The following is a 24,928-nucleotide window of genomic DNA, read 5'->3' on the forward strand; positions in this document are numbered from 1 at the left end:
ACTGGGGACACTAATACAGAGAAATGTACACTGGTGGAGGCATGGATGTTTGAACACTATGATTGAAATCCAATCATGAACAACTTTGTAAGGGTCTATCTCACAGTGACTCAATTAAAAAGTTTTTTTTTTTAAAAGAATTGCTAAATAATCATGCCACATGATTTTAATTATTTTTCTTTTCTATGGTAACATGGGCTGGAGCGATAGCACAGCGGTAAGGCCTTTCACTAAGCCAACCCTTTTTAATTCCTCCGCCCCTCTCAGAGAGCCCGGCATGCTACCAAGAGTATTGCGGCCGCACAGCAGAGACTGGCAAGCTACCCATGGCGTATTCAATATGCCAAAAACAGCAACAGTAAGTCTCACAATGAGAGACGTTACTGGTGCCTGCTCGAACACATTGATGAGCAATGGGATGACCGTGACGGTGATGGTAGCATAACAAGACTTACCAAGGAAAGACTTCTACTTTTTTCGAGGGTTTTCAAACTCCATATATAATTTTATTTATTTCACCACTACTTATTTTGGCTCTTAATACCACTTACCTTTTATTTTCTTAAACTCACTTATAAGGTGACTTTATTTTTCTCAGTTATATTATAGTTTTAATTAGTATGTTAAAGTTGACAAATATCAGAACAAAGTGAACTCAAAAGAAAACTAATTGCTTCCTTCCTTGAATTTTTTTAATTTTTTTTAGGATTATGCTGAGAAAGAGAATACCATAGCAAAAGCTCTAGAAGACCTCAAGGCCAATTTTTACTGTGAACTATGTGACAAGCAATATTATAAGCATCAGGAGTTTGACAATCACATTAATTCCTATGACCATGCACACAAGCAGGTAAGAAGAAGTGTCTAAAATATAAGGTATTGCTGAACTCTTGCAAAAACGTGAATTATGTAGGTGATACAAATATAATATTTGAATTTTTGTTGTACTATTTTTAAAGTTGCTATTCTGCATGATAATTTAATAATTGTAACATAAATGTATTTCTTAAGCACCAAAAGTAAAACTGAAATAAATACTAACCAAACAAATAGCATTAGTTGACTTTTATTTATTGACAGTAATTTGAAAATTATATTCTACAGGTGGTCATCATATATCGTCTAATTTATTAATTAAAACTAGTCAATTATCTCCATCAAATATAAATTAGTCTAGTAATATTTTATTATAGAAAACATTTGTCATGTTAACTTCCACAAAATGTGAAGAAATTGATAAGGTAATAAAGATAAGAAATTGGTAACATAATAAGAACAGTACGACTATTAAGCAGTTTGTATGACTTAGTTAATTTTTTATTATTTTAATATCCTTAGCAATTGTGAATCCAAGATTTTAACATGCTATATAGTTATTGATATCAGACTTGAAGTTAATAATATAGATTTCTTTTTCTTATACAGCAAAAATGCAACTTTATATGCTATTAAGTTAACTTGATATAATGTGCACATCAGTATGCATTTTTTAGCTATAACTCATAAGTAGATCTATATATTATTTTATAATAATATAAAATTATTATTTACATTGCATTCCCCAAAATTCCCACCCAGTGTTACTTTTGAACTCTTGTTTCCAGAGGAAGACCAACACCCCTCCTCCAGGTCAGCCATAGGGGCCCACCCCTGGGATGCACTACATAGCTAGATTTAGACAAGTGGCTAGTTTATCAATCTGTGCGGATGTTTCTCTGTTTTTGAATGCCTCTATTCCTTTGCTCTTTTTATAATAAAACTACCGTAAGCAAATGGGCCACTTTAACTATTTTTCCCGCCCACAAGCTGATGGCATTATTTTCAACACTATCCCCTGAGTGTTATAACCAGAGCCTCTTGCCCCAGTGCCTGACTGTCTTCACCAGGGCCCATTGGAGGGGGTGTGTTGAGTTTCCCTCCCTGCCCCAAGCAGAGCCCTGGCAGGTGAGACCTCCGGAACCCAGCCACAGCCATGCTCAAGGCCCCTTTCCACACGTTCGGACAAGCCTTACGCATGAAGGAACTGGCAGAGGAACCCAGGTGTGTGGGACCCGAGGCTGAGATTTCCAAGCCTTCTCAGATCGGGACTGGGCCTCTTCCACCCAGATGCCTCATTTTCCAGTAGCTAGGCGGTCACACCCAGAAACTGCCCCTGGTGCCTGTGTAATCCCATCAACGGCCAACATCCATAGACTATAAAACTAAGCTCCCGGAAGCGACATCTTATAGCCTACTTCTCCCTCTTGTAGAACCTGGCAAGCTACTGAGAGTTTCCTGCCCTCAGGAAAGAGCTTGGCCAGCTCCCCATGGTGTCTTCATATGCCCAAATCAGTAACAATGCTGGGTCTCATTCCACTCACCCTGAAAGAGCCTCCAGTGCAGCACCATTGGGAAAGACCAGTAAAGAATGGCTTCTGAAATATCAGGGCTAGGACAAATGGAGACGTTACTGAGACCACTCGAGGAAATCGATGATCAATGGGATGATGATGATCATGATGATTATTTTCATGTGAATTAAAAATATACTTAATGAGTTTAATTTTCAACACGTCAGTATCATATAGTTGCTGAAAGAAAATTAAGTGTAGAAATAAGAATTTGAATCTGAATGGTTTGGGGGTCAAAGATTTTCCAACAACACATCTGTATTTCTTATTCTTGAATTTCAATTAGCTATTAATAAATGAACTCCAGAAGATAAACCCCAAAAAATCTAGTTTAATGTTTATTGTTATTTTCAATCAAAACACTCATAAAACATTATCCAATATAAAAGGCAAAGTCATCTTTTCTATTTCTCATAGAAAACATTGCTTAAAAAAGAGACATTCTTAAAGTCATTATTATTAGCATTGTTAGTTTTAAGGTAGGAAAACCTCCACGTGATTCTAAAACCGAATAGTAATGTCAGATTAGACACATACCTACTGCATTCTCTCCCTGTGGAGACATGATTCCAAGGGTATTCAGGGAGGAGGACTAATGGGGGAATAAGACCAACAACTGCCAATTACCTTCCTTAGGAAAACAAAAAAACAATTATCTTAATTATTACTGGAAGATAAATTAGTAAATATGCATGAACTCACTTATAGTATATGTGAAAAACAGTAAGATCTTAGTCCTGAGTTATTTTTTTATTTTTTTAGATACTGCTTATTGTCTTAGAAAAGAAATTTTATATTTTCTTATAGAGTGCTTAGGACAATATCAGTATGCCTTCACTTATGCGTCTTAACACAGAAAGCTTCTTTTGCATCAAGAAAGGCTACAAGAGTCAAAAATATCTAGGTAATCATTAGAGCTGTTTTGTCTGACTCATGGAGTATATCTTGGCGAATCCTTGTCCCTGGGTTATAGAAATGAGGACGTTAAGGAAAAAGCGGATGCAATGAGGTGGGATTAAGAAACTAACCGGAAATAACAAAAGGACAGTAGTTAAGAGTCTAGGACATTTCAGTGAAGAAGTGGTGAAGAGACTATGTATAATATGTATACAAAACCATAAAACCGCTATGGCAAGTGAGAGTTCAAAAAGTGTACAGGTGCATGACGCATGCGTTGGGTGGTTGAGAGCTGCCTCCCCAGCTCTCAACAGAGGAACAATGAGACTCGGACCACAGTCTGATAGTAAAAATGACCCTTTTAATGGAGAGCTGCTAGCATCTGTAACAAAACATCTGAAGGGGGTTGAGATATGGGACTGCACTTAGGTGTGATCGGTCATTTACAGAGGTAAAACATTTCAGCGGAGGCAATTCTCTTGGGGAGATTAACACATGGAGACACTTTGTCTCCAAGGGACATCTATATTGCTTTTTGCTTCCCTTCAGTTATACATATTAAAAATAAGTTTATTTCTTATTAATACTTGCAGTTATTTGTATAAATACAGGCAGAGCCTGGCAAACTACCGATGGTATATTCTATATGCCAAAAACTGTAAGAACAAGCCTCACAATGGACATATTACTGGTGCCTGTTCCAGCAAGTCCATTAACAACAGGAGGACAGTGCTACAGTGCTACATGAAAAGATACAGACCACAAAACTTAGTTCTCTGAACTCTGAGGGCAAGCAGGGCTTTTGCCATCAATGGTAAAATAGGAGATGGAGAGAACCTTGGATTATTGATGGAAGACACTGATACAAATAGTAAGGCTGTATTTAAAGCATTGGATATCTAAAACTGTTACTAACAAACAAATTTTCAAGTATCACTTGTATCACTTGTCATCTCATTTCTCATTGATTTGCTCAAGCGGGTGACAATAATGTCTCCATTCTTCCCTGTCACGTGCTAGTGTAGCCCAATGGCGTCTGCTTGCTCCAGGAACATGAAGAGTTTCAAATCGTTCCTTCAGGGTCTTGATGAAGAAGTCTGACCATCTCGTAGGTGGGTGGACAGGCGTACTTTTGACGTCCCGTGGAATCCAATAAGTAAAGGCTCTAGTCCAGCAATCATCTTTAAATCACATTTTTTCAAGTAGTGATGAATAATTATTTAAAATTATTTGAATATAAATATATTTTTCTAAAAATTCAAATAGAATTACAGAAGAGTTGGTACATCAAAGGATACACCAAGCAGGTACTCAAGCCCAAGTCAGTCTGATACCACATTTTGCCCAGAATGTCAAATGGGGATCCCCAGGACCTGTGCTCTGCAGAGTGTAGCCGTAGGAGCCCATGAGAAGCCAGCACACTCACACTGAACCACAACAGATTTGGCGAGAACCACAGGAGGCACATTTTGTCTTCCTGAGCACTGCATGTGAGACACTTCCTGCTCATCACTCCAACCCCCTCTGCCAGAAAAGCAAGCTATTTCGTTTTTGAGTAATATGACAAAAGAATTAAAAATTTTAATAATAAAGAGAAAAATACTAAAATTCAAAGTCAATAATACAAAAGTGAAAGAACAATGTATATAGAATCATTCTGCATATGGATTATATATAATTTGTGGATACACACATAAAGTATTATGAAATGTTTTATGAACAAAAGGGAAATTATAGTTAATAAAATTATCAACCATGGATGGATTTAAAATTAATATATAAAAATTAATAAAACCAATCTATAACTTGAAATTAAAGGATTAAGTTGTAAATTAATAGGGACACATCGAAGGAAATAATATAGTGAATTAACAAATTCCTCTCATGAAATTAATCAGATTGTTTTCTTGTAAAAGTAAGAACTGTAAAATGTAAAATGTAAAAATAATAATTAATTTGACCTGGTGTCTTCATTGTAAATGGAGAACAAAAGTGAATGGAGAATTCAGAAAATAGGAAGCACTTGTAGTTATTATAAACTAAAAGTGTTCTGAAAGTGTTCTGAACAAATGTTTTGAATAGTTTAAATATATATTGAGGTCCTACAGTAAAAACAAAACATAATAAACAGAAGCAGAATTTATGTTAAAGTATAAAAATTTCTAATTATATTATTTAAATATGTGATTTTATTCTAATAGAAGATTAGAAAACTGACTACTACATCTTGTACCTATAGCAAATAGTTTTTATCATGCATGACAATTAGAAGAAAAGCAAACCTTATTAAAAACTTATTTACACACCTAAAAATGTTAAATGATTCTATTTTTTTAAATTTTATTGACTCATCATGAAATACTTACAAGTTTTCATGTTTGGGTTACAGTCACACAATGATCAAACCCCCATCCCTCCACCTGTGCACATTCCCTATCACCAATATCCTTGGTATACTCCCCTTTCCCCCTCTCCCCCTGTCTCCATATGTTAAATGATTCTTTATTAAGAGAATTATGATCACTCTTTAATGAATTAAACCAGAAAAAGTATGATAATATTATATTTCATATATTCCCAAGCAGGTTGAGTTCCCAAGATATGTTTGCTTATAAACTGATCACAGAATTTTTTACTAAAATTGAACTTGATTTTTCAAATTAATCTCATAATCTAAATCTTAAATCTATATGTAAACATATATAATACATGCATGTTTGTAAATGCACAGTGCAAAGAGACAACCTAGAGTGGAATAGCCTACTAAATACCATGTCACTTATATATAACAGTAATTTATAGCAACAGTGCTTTATTGATCCATCTATAGATCATTGAAGAGAATAAAATCTCAAACTGACACAAAGATACAATTCACATTTGAAAATTTGTTCAGATGTAGACAGACAGTAGATTGATGGGAAAAAACAGATCCTTCACACAAATCACTATATTGCTGACTAATTTTCCTTATTTTCGGAAAGATGGCATCCTTCATGCAATAAGCAAATGAAATGTCAGGTAAGCAGCTTAAAGTGAAAATCTAGAAAAGTTTTTCTTGACTTTATGTGATATAGATATCTCAAGTGATACTTTGTGTTGTGTTTTGCTTTTAAATTGTTATTTATTAAGACAATTCTTTTTTGGTAGTATAAGTAGTAGTCCCTCACAGCAGAGCCTGGCAAGCTACCCGAGGCTTATTCAATATGCCAAAAACAGTAACAACAAGTCTCACAATGGAGACGTTACTGGTGCCTGCTTAAGCAAATTGATGAGCAATGGGATAACAGTGACAGTGACCAGTAGTAGTAGTAGTGGTGGTGGTGGTGGTGGTGGTGGTGGTGGTGGTGGTGGTAGAAGTACTAGTGGGACCATACCTAGTGGTGCTCTGGAGTGATGTCTGGCTGTACTCAGGATTCAAATATAGGTTTCACCTTATCCAAGGCAAGCAAAATTGATAATACCAACTACACAGATATGTATCACAAGAAATATTTAGGAAAGACAATAAAATAACAAGTTAGAATCTCCAAGTTTTATCTGCAATGAGCCTAATAAGAAAAATTTGGTATTCAGATGATAATAAAGTTATGAATAGAGTGGTCAGAGAGAACTGTTAAGGTGTTTGCCTTATTCATAGCTAATTTTGGTTCAATTGCTGTCATCATATATGGTCCACTCATGTGATTAAGATAGACATTTTATTGGTTCAATGAAAATGTAGGATGAATAACTTTGGTCCTATTCCGCAGTTTCAATTACAAACAAAGAGGCAGATGAAACACCTGTCCAGGCAGTGAAATTTCCTAAACAGTTCCAAAAGAGTGACCACCTTGGTATTTTACTTAGCTAGACTCCTCATTTCCCTTTATTCCAGTCACATACACTATTCTCTATAAGTTAGTATATATCATTTTAGTTCAAAGGATTTACACAGCTGGGAGCATACAGGTATATTGTAGATGAACAATCAGCCTGCTCACTTAATGTATAATTTTGAAGATAAGATATTATTCTGTTTTTTAAAGCAGAATAGTCCCTGCAAAGCCACATGATTTATAATTCTCTTATAAACTTTTTTAAGTTTACATATCCCTTGCAGGGTATTTTCTCTTTTGCCACACTTTGTTGCTCTGACACACATTTGCATCTTTGTTTATTAAATTTGCTTCACCCGTGAGATTGTCCAAATCTTGATGCCTGCTTTAGCATAATGATTTCCAACAAGGGAATGAATATATATGGGTATCAAATGCATTTGAGGAGTAAAAAGTTTGAGTATATGCTGGTAGTGAAACTTTTTTATTTATTTTTTTTTTAATTTTTTTTTTGGTAGTGAAACTTTTTTAAAAAATTAAATTAATTTAATTTTTATAAAGTTGTTAACAATGATTTATTATATTCAAAATTCCAACACCAATGCACCACCATTACAACTTACCACCACCATTATTTCCAACTTTCTCATTCAAAAGCAGGCCTGAATATTTTATTTTATATTTCTTATTATGAATAATTTGCTAAAAATAATCCAAAAAGATTTTCTCAGAAGAAAGTATGTGAATATTATTGTATCTCACCCTGGAGCCACTAAGCTCTTATATAAGAAATTACTAATGTGCTAAAAGTTAAGCCTTGTGTGCTAATATTTTCTTAATCTAGATTGGTTGCCTTCTACTTTACATCCCAAAGAGTGTGGTGTGCTACTCCTGGTATATCAGGGATGTACAGTTTGAGATGTTGCTCTAGGAATTTTGAAATTTTGAATGGGGTGATAGATACAGCTGGAGTTAAAATTTTAACTGGATGGTAATTTTGGGGTCCAGAAACATATCTGCAGCTTGTTGATTGCTTCCAAGATTTATTTAGAGTCTCTGGATTATGGCTGATTAATGAGTTTATATGGGCCAGAGGCAGTTCCTGGGTGTGACTGCCAGATTCCCAGAAGAACAGGTGGTTGGGGGAGTTCACCCATCCGTGATGCCATGAGAACCTGAAGATTTTGGTCACAAAACTTGCATTCCTGAGTTTTTCAACAGATTTGTTGCTGGATGAGATTTGTCCTGAGCCTGTGAAGTTGGACAATGAGGATGCAGTGATAAGAGTGTGGAGTTTTGGGGCTGGAGCGGTAGCACAGCCGATAGGGTGTTTGCCTTGCATGCAGCCGACCTGGGTTCGATTCCCAGCATCCCATATGTTCCCCTGAGCACTGCCAGGAGTGAATTCCTGAGTGCATGAGCCAGGAGTAACCCCTGTGCATCAACAGGTATGACCCAAAGAGCCAAAAAAAAAAAAAAGAATGTGGAGTTTTCCACTGTCAGGGCTCTGTTTGGGCAGGTTGGCCTACCTGTTCTAATCTGGGGTACCGCCAGATATGAGATTCAGCCTGGCACAGGGTCTGGAGGCATCTCCGCAGCTTGGTGTTGAAGCTTTTTTTTAGATCTTTCCCTTCCTATTTCTCTATTCTTGTACCTATAAATAGACTCTGAGCTACATGACTTCCAATGATTTATGAATAAAAGAGAGAATGCTATAGCATTCAGTGTAATATATAGTTAAGCCTAGGTGCCCATCATAATCAGAATGAATTTAATCCAGAACTCCACACTTTCTCTCTGATTCTCTAATATAGGAGGGAAATATATAATTTTCTGTGCACTCAAGTCTTTTTTTTAACTGTTTTTTTTTTCCCAAGTGGGAAACTCAGCATCAGGCAAAAGGAGATTTTCCTCTAAACCCTTTCCCCTGTTCGCCTACCCTTAAAGTAAAGTCATACTGTGTCTCTCCTCTCACCTGCAGTCTATGGGCAATTCAGAGCTATTTTCACTCTAAGAGATTTGTCATACTGATGCTATGAAGAGATAGAAAAGGGAATGATTGCCTTATTGTAGCTGCCCCTCAAACATTTTGATTTTTTTATTCTGTGGTTTCAGTGTGGATGAACTATCTCCCCAGAGGCACTGAAGTGACCTTCGCCCAGCATGTCATCATTCAGGGCTTAAGTTGTGCTGATTTGTTCTGCTCTGGAGGGGCCTCTAGGCAGGTGGGGGGTGTCAGCATTTACAGCTTCTGCAGGGTCTGCTTTAGAAATAAAGTTATGTTATTCTCAAATCTGAACAAGTTCAAATAATTTAAAATTCTGTTCAGAATCTGATCTCTAAGAGACATATCATTTCTTGATTATTAAATATAAATTTTTATTTTCAAAATAATCTTTAAAGGTTAATAAGAAAATGAGATAAAATGGAAGGCATGTTTGAGTTCATTTCAAACACCTTCCTTGGGGTTTTCCATCCAGCATGTACTTCAATCTATTTGGACATTCGATTTTAAAGTCATTCTGTGTTTCAGAACAAGTGGGGACCATGTAATCTTTATTGCAGCATGCCACTACATCCTTCCCACCCCACATACCAAAAGAAGTGTACTCAAAAAAAATGGCTAGTTTATCAGAAAACTGAACTGTATTGATCTTCTGTCTTCAAAACCATGAGTTGAGTATATTAAATTAAGGACATTGTCTATTTGTGAGTCTCAACCACTTTGGAAAAAATAATTTTTTCTAGGTTGGAGTGGTAATACAGCCAGTAAGGCACTTTCCTTATTCTTGGCCTACCTGCATTCAATCCCTGGCATGTCTCTCCCGTCATCACTTCTGTTGTGACCCTGTTGGTCCCAGACACCTCCAAACAAATGCATTTACCCTTCACAGGCAACAAAATATCTTCTATCAAGAGTCTAGGCTTAAGACATAAATATGATATCAGAAATATTTGTAGCAAAATTTAAGACTTGGTGACAGAGTGGATAAAACAGGCTGGGTAGAAATACAAAAGAATATGGAATAATCTAGACACAAAGTATTTTCATTGTTGACATTCTTAGAAAGATTGAACTTGTCTAAGATGATATACTTTTTCTATTTTCCATGTATTTTTTTATTAAAATGTCGATGATTGGGGCTGGAGCAATAGCACAGCAGGTAGGGCGTTTGCCTTGCATACTGCTGACCCGGTTCGAATCCCAACATCCCAGATGGTCCCCCAAGCATCTCCAGGAGTAATTCCTGAGTGCAGAGCCAGGAGTAACCCCTGTGCGTCGCCAGGTGTGACCTAGAAAGAAAAAAAAAATGTCACTGATTTCTAAGTAATTGTTTTATGATAAAATACATTTAAAATTTAATGATGAAGCAATAGAATGTCAGAGATCTAAAAAAAATTTGCAATTTGAAATAATTATGTTTTTATATTGCTTACTAAGTAATTATTCAGGTAACGAGGCAAATGTATTAACTAGTTATTATTTTACTTATCCCTTTTAATAGAATATTTTAGTATTGAATATATCTATTAGTTTACCACATTTCTTTTTTTTTCTTTTATTGAATCACCATGAGATACAGTTACAAGCTTTTATGTATGAGTTTCAATCATACAATAATCAAACACCCATCCCTCCACTAGTGCACATTCCCTACCACCAATTCCCCAGAACCCCCCCTTTCCTATCCCCTTCCTGCCTCCATGGCAGACAATTTTCCTGGTACTCTCTCTCTACTTTTGGGCATTATGGTGTGCAATACAGTTACTGAGAGTTTTCATGTTTAGTCCTTTATCTACTTTCAGCACACATCTCCCATCCTGAACGATTTCTCCAACCATCATTGCCTTAGTGATCCCTTCTCTATTCCAGCTGCCTTCTCCCCCAGCTCATGAGACAGGCTTCAACTATGGGGCAATATCCGGGTCCTTGTGTCTAACTGATCTTGGGTGTCCATCTCATATTGTGTTATTTTATGTTCCAGAAATGACTGAAATTATACTATGTCTGTCCCTCTCTTTCTTGCTCATTTCACTTAGCATAATACTCTCCATGCCCATGCACTTATAAGAAAATTTCCTGATTTCATCTTTCCTAACAGCTGCATAATATCTCATTGTGTAGATGCACCAAAATTTCTTTAACCCGTTGTCTGTTCTTGGGTACTCGGGTTGTTTCCAAATTCTGACTACTGTGAACAGAGCTGGAATGAACATACAAGTACATATGTCATTTCTATTGTCCTTTTTTTTGCATTCCCAGGATATATTTCCAGAAGTGGTATTGATGGTTCATATGGAAGCTCAATTTCTAGTTTTTCCAGGAATGCCCATATTGTTTTCCAGAAAGGCTGAACCAGTCAGCATTTGTACCAACAATGAAAGAGAGTCTATTTCTCCCCACATCTGTGCCTGCACTGGTTGTTCTTGTTCTTTTTAATGTTTGCCTGTCTCTGTGATGTGAGATGATATCTCATTGTTGTTTTGATTTGCATCTCTCTGATGACTAGTGATGTGGAGCATTTTTTCATGTGCCTTTTGGCCATTTGTATTTCTTTTCTGAGGAAGTTTCTGTTCATTTCTTCACCCCATTGTTTGAAGGAGTTGGAGGTTTTTTCTTGTACAATTCTACTAGTGTCTTGTATATACTGTTTATTAATCCCTTATCAGATGGGTATTGGGTGAATATTCTTTGGCATTCTGTAAGCTCTCTCTGTATTTTCTTCACTGTTTCTTTTGAAGTCCAGAAGCTTCTTAGTTTAATGTAGTCCCATTTGTTTTTGTTTGTTTCCACTTGCTTGGTCAGTGGTGTTTCATCCTTAAAGATGCCTTCAACTTCAATGTCATGGAAGGCTCTGCCTACATTTTCTTCCATGTACCTTATGGATTCATGTCTGATATTGAGGTCTTTAATCCACTTTGATATGACTTTTGTGCCTGGTGTTAGACAGAGGTCAGTTCTTTTTTTTTTTTTTTTTGCAGGTAGCTATCCAGTTTCCCCAGCACCACTTGTTGAAGAGGCTTTCCTTGTTTCCTTGTTCTCCTTCACATTTATTGCTCCTTTGCCAAAGATTAAATGGTCATATATTTGAGAGTCTGTGACAGAATATTCAACTCTATCCCATTGGTTTGTGGGTCTATTTCTACCCAGTACCGTGCTGTTTTAATTACTATTGCTTTGTAGTACAGTTTGAAGTTGGGAAAGGTGATGCCACAAATCTTTTTCCCAAGGATTGCTTTAGCTATTCATGGGGGGGGGGGTTATTGTCCAATATGAATTTCAGGAGTGTTTTCTCTATTTCTTTGAAGAATGTTATGGGTATCCTGATAGGGTCTGCACAGCTGTAGTCACCTTGCACTCGGCCGACCTGGGTTCAATTCCTCCGCCCCTCTCAAAGAGTCCAGCAAGCAACCAAGAGCATCTTGTACCCACGGCAGAATCTGGCAAGCTACCCATGGTGTATTCAACATGCCAAAAACAGTAACAAACAAGTCTCACAATGGAGACGTTACTGGTGCCCGCTCGAGCAAAATCGATGAGCCAGGGGATGACAGTGACAGTGACAGTGCTTTGGGGATTTTGATAATGTTAATCTTTGATATCCATGAGCAGGGGATATGTCTCCATTTCCTAGTGTCCTCTTTTATTTCTTGAAATAGTGTTTTGTAATTTTCCTTGTATAGGTCCTTCATCTCTTTAGTTAAGCTGATTCCAAGGTACATTATGTTTTGAGGTACTGTTGTGAACGAGATTGTTTTATTAATGTCTCTTTCTTCTCTTGCAATATTTGTACATAAGAAAGCCATAGACTTTCGGGTGTTGATTTTGTCGTCTGCTACTTTCCTACACAAACCTGTTGTTTCTAGGAGCTTTTTTGTAGAGTCTTTACAGTTTTCTAATTATATTATTATATCGTCTGCAAATAGTGATAGCTTGTCCTCTTCCTTTCCTATATGTATGCCCTAGATATGTTTAAAAAAAAAAAGATATACTGGTATAGTGCATTTCTTTGAACAGTTTTTTTAAAAGGTGAAACAATGATTTGTGTGGGAATAAAGGAGGGCATGAGATGGTGTAGAAAACGGTTTTTGAGAATATGGCACTAAAGCTTTTGATGCAGAATTTATGTGTTATTTTAGACTACTAGAATCTAAAATAATCTAGTGTTTATCATTGCACTGATTAGTGTTCTGGATGTTCCACTATTCTGGATACACTAAACCTTACAAAATTCAGAGTACCTATTTCAGTGATATTGTATTAACAATGATTACTACTTCAAATTGTTCTCTATTCTATTTTTTTTCTGACCAATGACCTTGTCAAAATATTTCTACAAAACCCTGAACTAAATTATTTCACAATTTTTATGTGTAGATTTTAATTATTTCTTACTGTTCAAGTCACTTGGTCATTTAATGCCCTAAAATTCCATTCACAAATGATGATCTGTCATGAAATTCTCAGATAATTTTTCCTCTATAAGAGTGCTCATCATTAGAAAGTAAATAGTTCTAAAACTATACTAAAAAGATCATAATAAAGATGTAATAGACAGGTCATTATGGCAGACTGCAGTGCTCCAAAATATGTATGAAAATTATTATATACTTATAGCATATTTTGTAACAATAGAGAAATTAGCACAGAGGTTGGGCATTTGCCTTTCACGCAACCGACACGAGTTCGATTCCTCCACCCCTCTCGGAGAGCCCAGCAAGCTACCGAGAGTATCGATTCCGCACGGCAGAGCCTGGCAAGCTACCCATGAGTATTAGATATGTCAAAAACAGGAACAATAAGTCTCTCAATGAGAGACATTACTGGTGCCTGCTCGAACAAATCGATGAGCAACAAGATGACAGTGAATAATCTTAGACCTATAAAGATAATGTACTGCGCCTATCGTAGATTGTGACTAGGCTTATCTGGTGATCACACCCAGTGCTTGCATATATTAAATTATCATTGCTTTAAATCACAGATTGAATCATTATGTTTTCACCTGGAACAAATATAGGGGTCATGTACATCAAGTATACTTCAATAAAACATAAAATCTTAGAATGTCATGTAAATATATATCCTATTCAGCTAATTCTCTGTTCATTCAGCAACTTTAACTTAGATTGTCCTATTCTGTAGATTCTTATGAAGATGATTTCCTTCTGAAGAATCTTATTGTAGGTTCTTAACTATTATCTCCTTTGAATTTTTTTAAATAGCATGAAAGTAAACAGAAAAATGATTAAATTGGAGTGAAGCAATTTTTTTCCAGATGTTTTGTTTGACACATAGCAAAATTGATGAACCAAAAATACTATTAAATCATTTGCAGTGATTTTTGAAGTTTAAACATCCCAGTGGGATGTTAAAATGAATATGACATATTTAACAAAAGCAGAGAGATCACCAGAAAAGAAAAAAAAATATGCAATTAGGTTTTCATTAAAACAGAAACAGAAATAAACAGTAAGATGTATTCTTTCAAAAAGAATTGTGCTGTTTCCTCACCCAACACTGATCTGAAAGCACAATTTTAATTCTGTGGTTAATTTTTCCCCAAAGGCTTTCAGGTCATTTAATTTAAATGATTCTGAACTAATAGAAGGAAATGTACTTGAGATTTCAGTTCTAGCAATGAAACACCAAGGGGTTTAAGTTATACCTTCATTTTTGTTTGTGTCCAATTTTAAAGTGTTCAGTAATCTCAGTATGAAGTAAGTAAATCTAAAATGTATTTTCAGCTTAGCCTTTAATAAACATCTTCTTCACTGTATGTGTATTTTTTTATCTATGTACTTTAGTTTATGTAGACATTAAACACTACTTTTTTTTTTCTTTTTTGGGTCACACCTGGCGATGCACAGGGGTTACTCCTGGCTCTGCACTCAGGAATTACCCCTGACCGTGCTCAGGGGACCATATGGGATGCTGGGATTTGAACCCGGGTCGGCCGCGTGCAAGGCAAATGCCCTACACACTGTGCTATCTCTCCAGCCCCAAACACCACTTTTTTAAGGGAGGTAACAATTTATGCTTTAGAAATGTAATAAAGGTTACTCATAAATATATGCTGTAATAAATTAGATGCATCAATTTATTACAACTATGAACATATGAGTGAAATAATAGAAAAACATGGAATATTAAAATGTGTGGTCTGGCTAGAGAGATAGTACAAAAGTGATTGTTTTGCATGCAATTGATCCAGGTCCTAGCCCCTAAACCATATATTGTCCCTAAGCACCAATAGGCATTACTCTTGAGCCCAGAGCTGGGAATAAGCCCTAGCAAACATCTACAGGTGTGATCTCAAATCAAAACTAATAAAAATGTGTGGATTTTATATTATAATATTTATAATATCTTTTCTCATTTTTGTGCAGACATTGGGTGTTTGGGAAAAGAAATATTAACTTGTCAAGGCGTATTCACATAGAAATATTTCCTAGAATACATCACTCCTAATCATCTCAGGAATTTATGTATATGAGGATAATGATTGAAAACAAGGTCTCAAACAAGTGCCCCAGGTTCTCTGTTCTTATAACAGTAGTCATTTGTGACACAAATGAATCATAATATTTGTGATTCATACAACTAATATTAAAATTGTCATTCAGATCACAACACAACTCTATGTTATGATCTGTTGAGTCAAAAATTATATGTTTTCCAGAGCTGTGCCCTAAAGTAAAACATTCTTAGAGTGTGTTGTGGGTGGTTCAATGCATGCATTGTGTGATCCTCCAAGCATCATTTTGTGGGCAGTGCCACAAGTCCCCAAAAATCCACTGGGTGCAGTCCTGGGGGCTCATGAGTACCACAGGCTTCACCTGAAAGATCCCCAGCATTGCAGGGGTGGAGCATCACCACATACTCAGTCCTAACATGGAAGTACTGGTCTAAGAGTATCCTGGAAGTGACCACAGGCTCCAAAACAACAAAACTAATTCTTACTTTCCTTATCATAATCTCACTATACTGGCAGGAGCGATACATATCGGGTAAGGCGTTTGCCTTGCACATGGCCGACCCAGGTTCTGTTTCTCCGCCCCGCTCAGAGAGCCCTGCAAGCTACTGACAGTATCCTGCCCGCACAGCAGAGCCTAGCAAGCTACCTGTGGCATATTTGATATGCCAAAAACAGTAATAACAAGTCTCACAATGGAGATGTTACTGGTGCCCGTTCGAGCAAATTGATGAGCAAGGGGATGACAGTGACAGTGACAGTGACAGTGACTTATCATAATCTATGCCAGATAATCAAATGAGTCCTGCAACAATTAGCCATAAGTCAGACCTGCTATGACTAAGTACTCTGAGCTTCCTTGGAAGGTCTGTCATTAGCATGGTTGGAAGAAGTTTGTGACTTGTCACCTGTATTCTTTCATTCTGGAACTGCTGTGTAGCTGGGGATTTTCTCCCATACAGAAAGGCAAAACATTATCAGAAAGTTAAACATTTCATTATTTCCTCACAAAATGGTGTATTTTTCTTTTCTTAATGTTCTAGCTAGTCAATTAGCTGGATGATACTTGCTACAAGTTTGTGTTTGTTACATTAGATCAAACTAAGAAAAAAAGAAAGTTTTCTTTTATTGTTTTTCCAGGAAAAGGTTGTGAATTTTATTTAGGCTTCATGATATTAGTATAAATAATTATTTAGAACAGTTTTTAAATTCATAGAATTTTTAATCAGTTAATGTTATTTCAACTTGAGTTGCTAGAATCATTATATTGTTCATGTTATTTTAGTTTTTATTGCACTAATAAATTTTCTCGAAGATATTTACCGCTAATTTTACATATATGATTAACTTATGTATTTTTTCTTCTCAAACTCAGCTAGACTTGTTTCCCTTCTCAAACTTGCATGGATATAGGATAGAAATTCTGTTCTCCTTTTCTGGAGTAATTATTCAAGAGTGAAATTATTTGTTGCCTTTGATATTTGTACTTTAAATATAGTGTTCATTTCAACTTGCTTTGTTTTAGTGTTTCTCCATTTTAGTGAACTGCATGAAAGGGATTTTCATGCCTTACTCGGTATGTTAAGTGGGGGCTGGAGAGAGAGTTTTGATGGCTAAGGGGTCTTTCGTGCATACAACCAACACCAATTTGATGTCTGAAACTGCATATGGTCACTCCTGAACACAGACTCTAGAATAGTCCCTGAACACTACCAGGTATCCCCAACCCCATTTTATAAATATATTTATATGTGTATATTAAGTGGCTATGAATATGCTCATTCACTTGTTAAGTTTAATTTTAGTAAGGAGCATTTGCCTACAACTTGTCTTTCTGTATAATTTAACAATATGATATTAGGATTCTAAGCATAACATTTTAATACTTTTGGCAAACGTTCTTAAAATTTTTATGTGCTATCACTCTCAATTAAAGTTTGTTATATTTTTCATGCTTTTCTCTTTCAAATAACTAGTTTTACTTCCTTGACAAAATCCCCATTCTCACAGATGTTTTTGTATCTTTGAATTCTTATTACATATTTTAATTTTTGTTTCTATTTTTCTTGAATGTGTTATATGTTATCAGAATCTTAAAAATGTATTACCAATATCAAGTTTTAGAATTTTGTCAGGCTGGAGATAGCACAGTGGTAGGGCGTTTGCCTTGCATGTGACTGACTTGGATTCGATTCCTTCGCCCCTCTAGGAGAGCCCGGCAAGCTACCAAGAGTATCTCGGCCACACGGCAGAGCTTGGTAAGCTACTCGTGGCATATTCGATATGCCAAAAACAGTAACAAGTCTCACAATGGAGACATTACTGGTGTCTGCTCAAGCAAATCGATGAGCAACAGGGTGACAGTGATACAGTGATAGTGATACAGAATTTTTTTGTCAAATTTTAACAAAATATTAAGTTGAAAGTTGTCATATAACTTTTGCTTAAAACTGAAATTTTTCTGATTTTAATATATAATTTCCATGCATCCTAGTAGTTTTTAATTTATTTTTAGCCTCCAAATCATTATGTACTTTGAGATGTATATACTTAAGAAATGTTATTAATCACATTTTTCTCATTACTTATTATTAATGGATTTTAAATGTAGTATAAATTTTAGGTAAATATATATATAGTTATAAACTAGAGATCTGAGCACAAAATGTACTAGTTTATTTCTATATCCTTTATTTTCATGCAATCACTGTCACACTGCTGCACTGCCTTCCCATGGTTCATCGATTTGCTGGAGTGGGCACCAGTAACATCTCCATTGTGAGACTTGTTACTGTTTTTGGCATATCGAGTACGCCACGGGTAGCTTGCCAAGCTCGCAATTAATTTTTATTCTGCAATCTCATACAAAATACCATATTACCTGCAGTTATCATATTTCCTACAGGCATATCTTGGCTGTGAAATTTTCTTGCTTTTGATGACATTAGTTATTTAGATAAATATCCATCAGATGCAAATGTTATTCATCTGAAATTTTCCTTATGTTGTTGTTGTCATTGTGTTTCCTTAAACTATACTTAAATATATTTTATTTCCTAGGGAGAGAAGGGAGAGGAATGCAATGGGAAAATGTGTCATTTTTAGCACATAGTCTTAGGAATGTATACTCATGCGTTTTGTTTTGTTTTTTTGCTGGCATTTATTTTTATGTGCTATTCTGAATGAGATACTATTTTTCATTGTTTCGTATTAACCTACAAAAGGTTCACAAAAATCAACTTATTTTCATTTTTCCCTTTCTATTTAAAAATTTCAGGAAGGAGTCTCTTTGCAATTCAAACTTGAATGAGATGGTATGGTTCACCTTCTCTAGAGAAAATATCTGTATAAATAGTTGTAGATTTTAGTGTGTGTGTGTGGAAGGGGGGGTGAGGGAGTTGTTTGTTTGCAAAGCGACTTGACCTTTCTCCCACATTTTTTATTGTATTAGCCATTTATATTAATTTGTACTTTGAGCATATATTTGAATTATAGTCTACATTTCCCTCAATTTCTTGCTCAAACTATTCCCTCTGGCCATTGAGTCTCAATTGGTTCTTTTGTCCTAATGTAACTCCAAATCATCATCATCATTTTTGTTTATCTGTTTTGTTTTCATAATTTTTTCATTTTCTTATGGTCCATATTTCTCATCTTTATTCTAGAGCTTACTATTTTTTCCAAGGAACTATGATCATTTGCATTAAAATGTAAAAAAATATGTAATACTAGAACACAGGTCTATTTCTAAATCTTTTCCTGTCCTTTGCGTATTGCTTCTCCTAGCCTTAATAGACTGAAAAAGAGGATATCTGGGAACACACTAATCCATGTTTCCTCACATAAGTCTGATGTACTTATTGTGCTTTATTCTAAATATAAGCATTAGTATCTATATTTACATAAATACATATTTTACAAAAATATTTCCAGGGCTGGAACAATAGCACAGCAGGTAGGGCATTTGCCATACACACAGCCTACCTCGGTTCAATTCATATGTTCCTCTTAGAGACCCCAGCAAGCTACCGAGAGTATCCCGCCCTCATGGCAGAGCCTGGCAAGCTAACCATGGAGTATTCAATATGCCAAAAACAGTAACAACAAGTCTCACAATGGAGACATTACTGGTGCCTGCTCAAGCAAATTGATGAGTGAAAGGATGACACTGCTACAGTGATTCCCAGGTGAAGCCCATTAAGATTCAAATCATTCTAGCTTCTTAACAAGACAGTTCCTTTTATGTATGCGTGTTCCCATTCCATCAGTGAGAAATCTTCTCTCATCTGTGATTTATTTTACTCTGTCACACAAGTGCATAAGCATAAATATTTCAGAATTGTTGACCCATATACCGTTTCCTAGAAAACAGTACTTGGACTTTTCTTATTATATTTAGGCTTATCTACTTATTTTCAAAACTGAATCAGTACCTCTTCAGTGAGATTGTCATGTTTTTCTAGTACATTTACATTTTTTCATAATCTGTATTATTTCCAAGATTCTTGACTTTCTAAACAATTTTTTAATTTTGTGCATAAAGTTTTATTTCTGTGTTGCTAAGTTCTAAGAGTTTCAGAAAATACATGCCAACTAACCACCATTACCATATCAGAATATTCCACTGCACCAAAAATACACATTTTATCTATTTGCCTTTCCTCTCCTTCATTTGGATGGCTGACAACTGACATTTTACTCTGTAGTCTTGTTCTTTTTTCTATCATACAATTAGAGTCACATAGTATGCAAAATTACTCAGTTTACATGCTGTTTGCACATTTTAACTAAATATTTGTGTTTAATTTTATTAAAATTATCATTAATTAGGGGTGAGGAGAGAGTGCAGCAGATAAGTTACTTGTCTTGCAAGCAGCCAACCAAATTTTGATCCTTGGCACTACTCCCCAAACCCTGCAGGCAGTAATCCTTGAGTGCAAGGCCAAGAGTAAGCTTTGAACACAGCCGGCTGTGTCACAAAAACAAACAAACATCATTAATTGTAACTATTATAGTAAGATTGTTCAATATGCCTGTATGAGAAAATTATAATTTCAGAGTATATTATGTACATAGTTAATATTCACAATCTCAGATGTGGTTGTACTTTATATTCCAATGTGTCCTTGTTAACAAATATTTCAAGTAAAAAATATATGTGTTGCATGTGCATAAAATGTGCTTGCAACTTTATAGTCATATGCAAAATAAAACTATGAAGTCTTTTCTGTGTTCTATAGGAGGTATAATATGTTTTACTTTAAAATAAACCTAGATGTATTTTATAGGTGCAATTACTTTGTTTATATATTCTATTTGAATCTGTGCCTTAAAGAAGCAAGTAGAAAACTCAACTTGGGTCATTTAGAGCAATTTAGGGAGAATAGAAAAAAATGTATCGTGAGTTCAAAAGAGGGTGTTAAAATAAATTTTCACATGAGAGAAAACATCAGAGAAAATGATGAGGTTTATGTGGGATATTTATAAAAATTGAGTATCACAGGAAACCAAGTCTTGTGGGAATGGGCTGGTATTAAAGCTGAAGCCATGCTGAGTTACTGATCTCAAGAAACTGCATTAATGTGGTGATCAGTTTTAAAGGTAAGCATTTGGAATCATAAGTTGAATTATACACTCCTCAAAAGGAGAATTGAATATAAATTTTCATAACTACCATTTTAGATATTAATTGGCTATCCATCATTTGTGAGAGCATAAAAGTTTTTGTGATTTGAGCATTACTAGATAATATTTTTGCTCTAAATATTATAAGTTCTGGAAAACTTCGTTGTCACAATCAGGGAGGTTAGAATTTTCCCTCTTCTTTTATATTTAGATTTACTGAATATTTCCATCTTGGAACCAGTTAGGTAACAATGATGTATTCTTAAAGAGAAGTGGCAATTGTGATTTATTCATATGCTTGTGTTTATGCAATATTACAGTAAAATATTGCATTATACTTTCTATTTCCAAGTTACATGCATATGCACTTCTAAACATACCTAAATGGCATAAAAAATGACTATCTTTCCACCACAAAATATATTACATATATATTAACAGAATACGAGTGATACAATATTTAAAAAAAATTTATTAGTGAATCACCATGAGGTACAGTTATAGACTTACAAACTTTCATGCTTGTGTTTCAGTCATACAATGTCAAGCACCCATCCTTCTACCAGTGCCATTTTTCACCACCAATGGTCCCAGCATCCCTCCCATGACCCTCATCCCATCCCCTCCGCCCCACCCTGCCTCTGTGGCAGGGCATTCCCTTTTGCTCTCTCTCTCCTTTTGGGTGTTGTGGTTTGCAATAGAGGTATTAAGTGTCCATCATGTTCGGTCTATAGTCTATTTTCAGCCCGAATCTCCCATCCTGAGTTGGCCGTTTTTAAGGGGTAGGGGAAAAGTTGACCATTCTCCATTGCAACCTGGGCTTTCTCCTGGCACTGTGCTCAGGGATCTCTTTTCATGGTTCTTGAGAGAGTATTAGGGCACTAGGGATTAAATCTGACACAGCCACTTGCAGAGCAAGGGAATTAACCCTATTCTATTTCTCCAGCCCAAAAATTTATCTCTGTTACACTCACCTTTTTCCTATCCACCACCTGTGATTTTTATAAGTTGACAATATGAAAGTGAAATTATATTTCTTTATTTAGTGTTTGTTTATTTGTGTAGGTACTTTACTGTTTTATTTTAAGAGCCTCTCGATAACAGTCCATGGAGAAATGCTTAGTGGCTACATTTCAGATTGAGATATACTTCTGAGTATTTTTGTTCTTGCTTTTAACTTACACAGCTGTGGCATTTATAGCTGATCTTGTTTCTTTTGTCATGAGCTATGCTATAAATTTAAGGTCCATTTTATGCATTACATAAATTTATTTAGTTTTATTTTTATATTTTAACACGTTGTTTATAGTAAAAATCTGCAGTTTCCCTTGCCAGGATTCTCAGCTAATGAATGTATAATTATAGAACTTAAATGATTATATCAGATTAAATGACGGCAAAAGCAGCAACAATAAAGCTGTCTAGGGTGCACTCGTTGCAGTGAGATTTATTCCATATGAGTAAGTGAGAGAGTTTTTCATAGGATTTTCCCTAGGTGTATTGATATATCACAGAAAAATTTTTAAATATTGTGGTTATGTTGGAGAAAATAAGTTTTTAAGTTGTATAACATGATAATTGATTGAGAAGCCAGAGAGAGAGTTCAGCGGCGGGATCTTGCCTTGGAGAACATTACCTGACAGTTCCAGGGAATCTCTCCTGGAACAGCTCAATGGGACAATATTAGGTGCAAGGCAAATGTCCCACATGCTCTCTGTCTTCTATTCTATTCAAATATTTGTGTTCTTTATGTAAGTTTATATATATATATATTATTTTTCACTTGGTATACTATCCATCAAGCTAATTTATATTGATGCTAAGGTATTATCATCAGGTAAAGACAGGTAAAACCACAATAACATATTATCTCACATCATTTAGAACGATTATATTCTAAAAGCCAAGAAACTGGTGTCAACATATGTATAGCATACAGAAACCTCGTGCAATTTTGGTGAAATGTAAATTGGTTCATCCACTATTCATTATGGGGAGGAATATGAAGGAGTTCTTTAAAAATGAAAAATGGAATTACCATTTGTTCCAGCACCCCACTTCTGTGTATAAACTGAAAGGAAATAAAATCTGTAAACTGAAACACACCTATAGTCATTTCATTGCATATAATTGTTAATTATCTTCAATAGTCAACATATAGGGGGCGGGGGGAGGAACCTTAGTCATCACTGTTGGATGAGTCATTAAAGAAAATGTGATTTCCAAAAAGGATACATGCCATTTGGAAACATTTGAGTGGTTGGGTTGGAGGTGTGAGCAGAGGACCATGTGGAAGGACCTTTTAGAAGATCAAATTCAGACCTCACACATTCAGGCATATGGTACAACACATGAGCTCCATTCCGGAACCAAGAATTAAATAATTAGAGTTGTTGTCACCAACTGCAATTGAGCCAAGCCTCAGTGTCATAGTAGGACAGTAGGTCATTATCCTAATTATACAGATTCATATCCTTTCCATCTCCTTTGATTTCTCTTAGTCTTGCCTCCTGCAACACACATCCCCAAATATGTGTGTCTCATTTAATGCATATAAAAATCGAATATCCCATGCATATAATTTGTAGTTAATATCAGAGTATACACATTTGTAATATTTCACTGACCTTATGTTGAGCGGCTGGAGCAATAGCACAGTGGGTAGGGCATTTTCCTTGCATGTGGCCGACCCGGGTATGATTTTTCTGTCCCTCTCGGAGAGCCCAGCAAACTACCAAGAATATCCCGCCTGCAAGGCAAAGCCTGGCAAGCTACCTGTAGCATATTCAATATGCCAAATATAGTAACAACAAGTCTCAAAATGGAGACGTTGCTGGTGCCTGCTCAAGCAAATCGATGAAGAACGGGACAGGACGACAGTGCTACAGTGCTACAGTGCTATGTTGAGCCAGAATTTATGCTGTTTTGAATGCTATAGTCCATTCATGTTTTATCACACTATATGAAGAAGTTGTAGCTGTCATCTAGATTATAAATATTATAAATATAACAAAGAAATTAATTAAAATGATATAAAATAAATTTGAACAAAGATTTGTAGCATTCTAATTGACTATTATTGAGAATTGTCTGATTACACAAAATAGAGGCATAGCTATTTGTTCATCAGTTAATTTAGTGTTGACAGTAACTGCATAGAAGCTCACAGTAATGGTTAGAGACAAAGTCTCTGAGGGTGTAAAATCTGTTTCTCTGAGTTAGGAAATACTACATCCTCTTTTGAGGAATTCAAATTATCTAATCATATATGACCCTCTTGTTTTTAGTCTCTGAAAGGAGATACTAGTTATGACTTTTTCTTAAGTATAATTTATTACTTTAATAGAGTCATGGCATATTTGTAGCACTACTTCTAGGAAAGAACTGATTGCTCACTTATTTGTATCACTCTTAGTATTCTCTAAAATATAGAAATGATTTCCATAGCTCTTTCAAGATTTAAAAATAGAGTTATACTTAAAAGTAATAAAGACAGTATTGTACGGAGGAAATTAGATTTTTATGAATAAACAATCATTCATTTTATTGTATTTAAATGTTTGTTCCTAATCATTAGTATATGTGTCGTGGGGTGCTGGAATGGGTGGGTGGAGAACACCTGGTGTGCTCAGGGCTCACTCCTGGCTTTTTGCTCAAGGATCATTTCTACCAGGACTTGAGGAGGCCATATGAATTGCAGGGGTCAAACTATATTTGACAA

General features: G+C 35.5%; 1 protein-coding gene across 1 annotated transcript in view; it reads left to right on the forward strand.

Moving 5' to 3' along the window:
• ZNF804A (zinc finger protein 804A) overlaps nt 1–24,928 on the forward strand; it is a 275,346-nt gene that overhangs the window by 224,233 nt on the left and 26,185 nt on the right. Inside the window, exon 2 of the mRNA XM_004601211.2 lies at nt 707–850. Coding sequence (XP_004601268.2) covers nt 707–850 — 144 coding nt within the window. The remainder of the gene's footprint in view (nt 1–706; nt 851–24,928) is intronic.

The sequence above is a fragment of the Sorex araneus genome, chromosome X (assembly GCF_027595985.1).
Source record: "Sorex araneus isolate mSorAra2 chromosome X, mSorAra2.pri, whole genome shotgun sequence".
In the NCBI taxonomy this organism is placed as follows: Eukaryota; Metazoa; Chordata; class Mammalia; order Eulipotyphla; family Soricidae; genus Sorex; species Sorex araneus.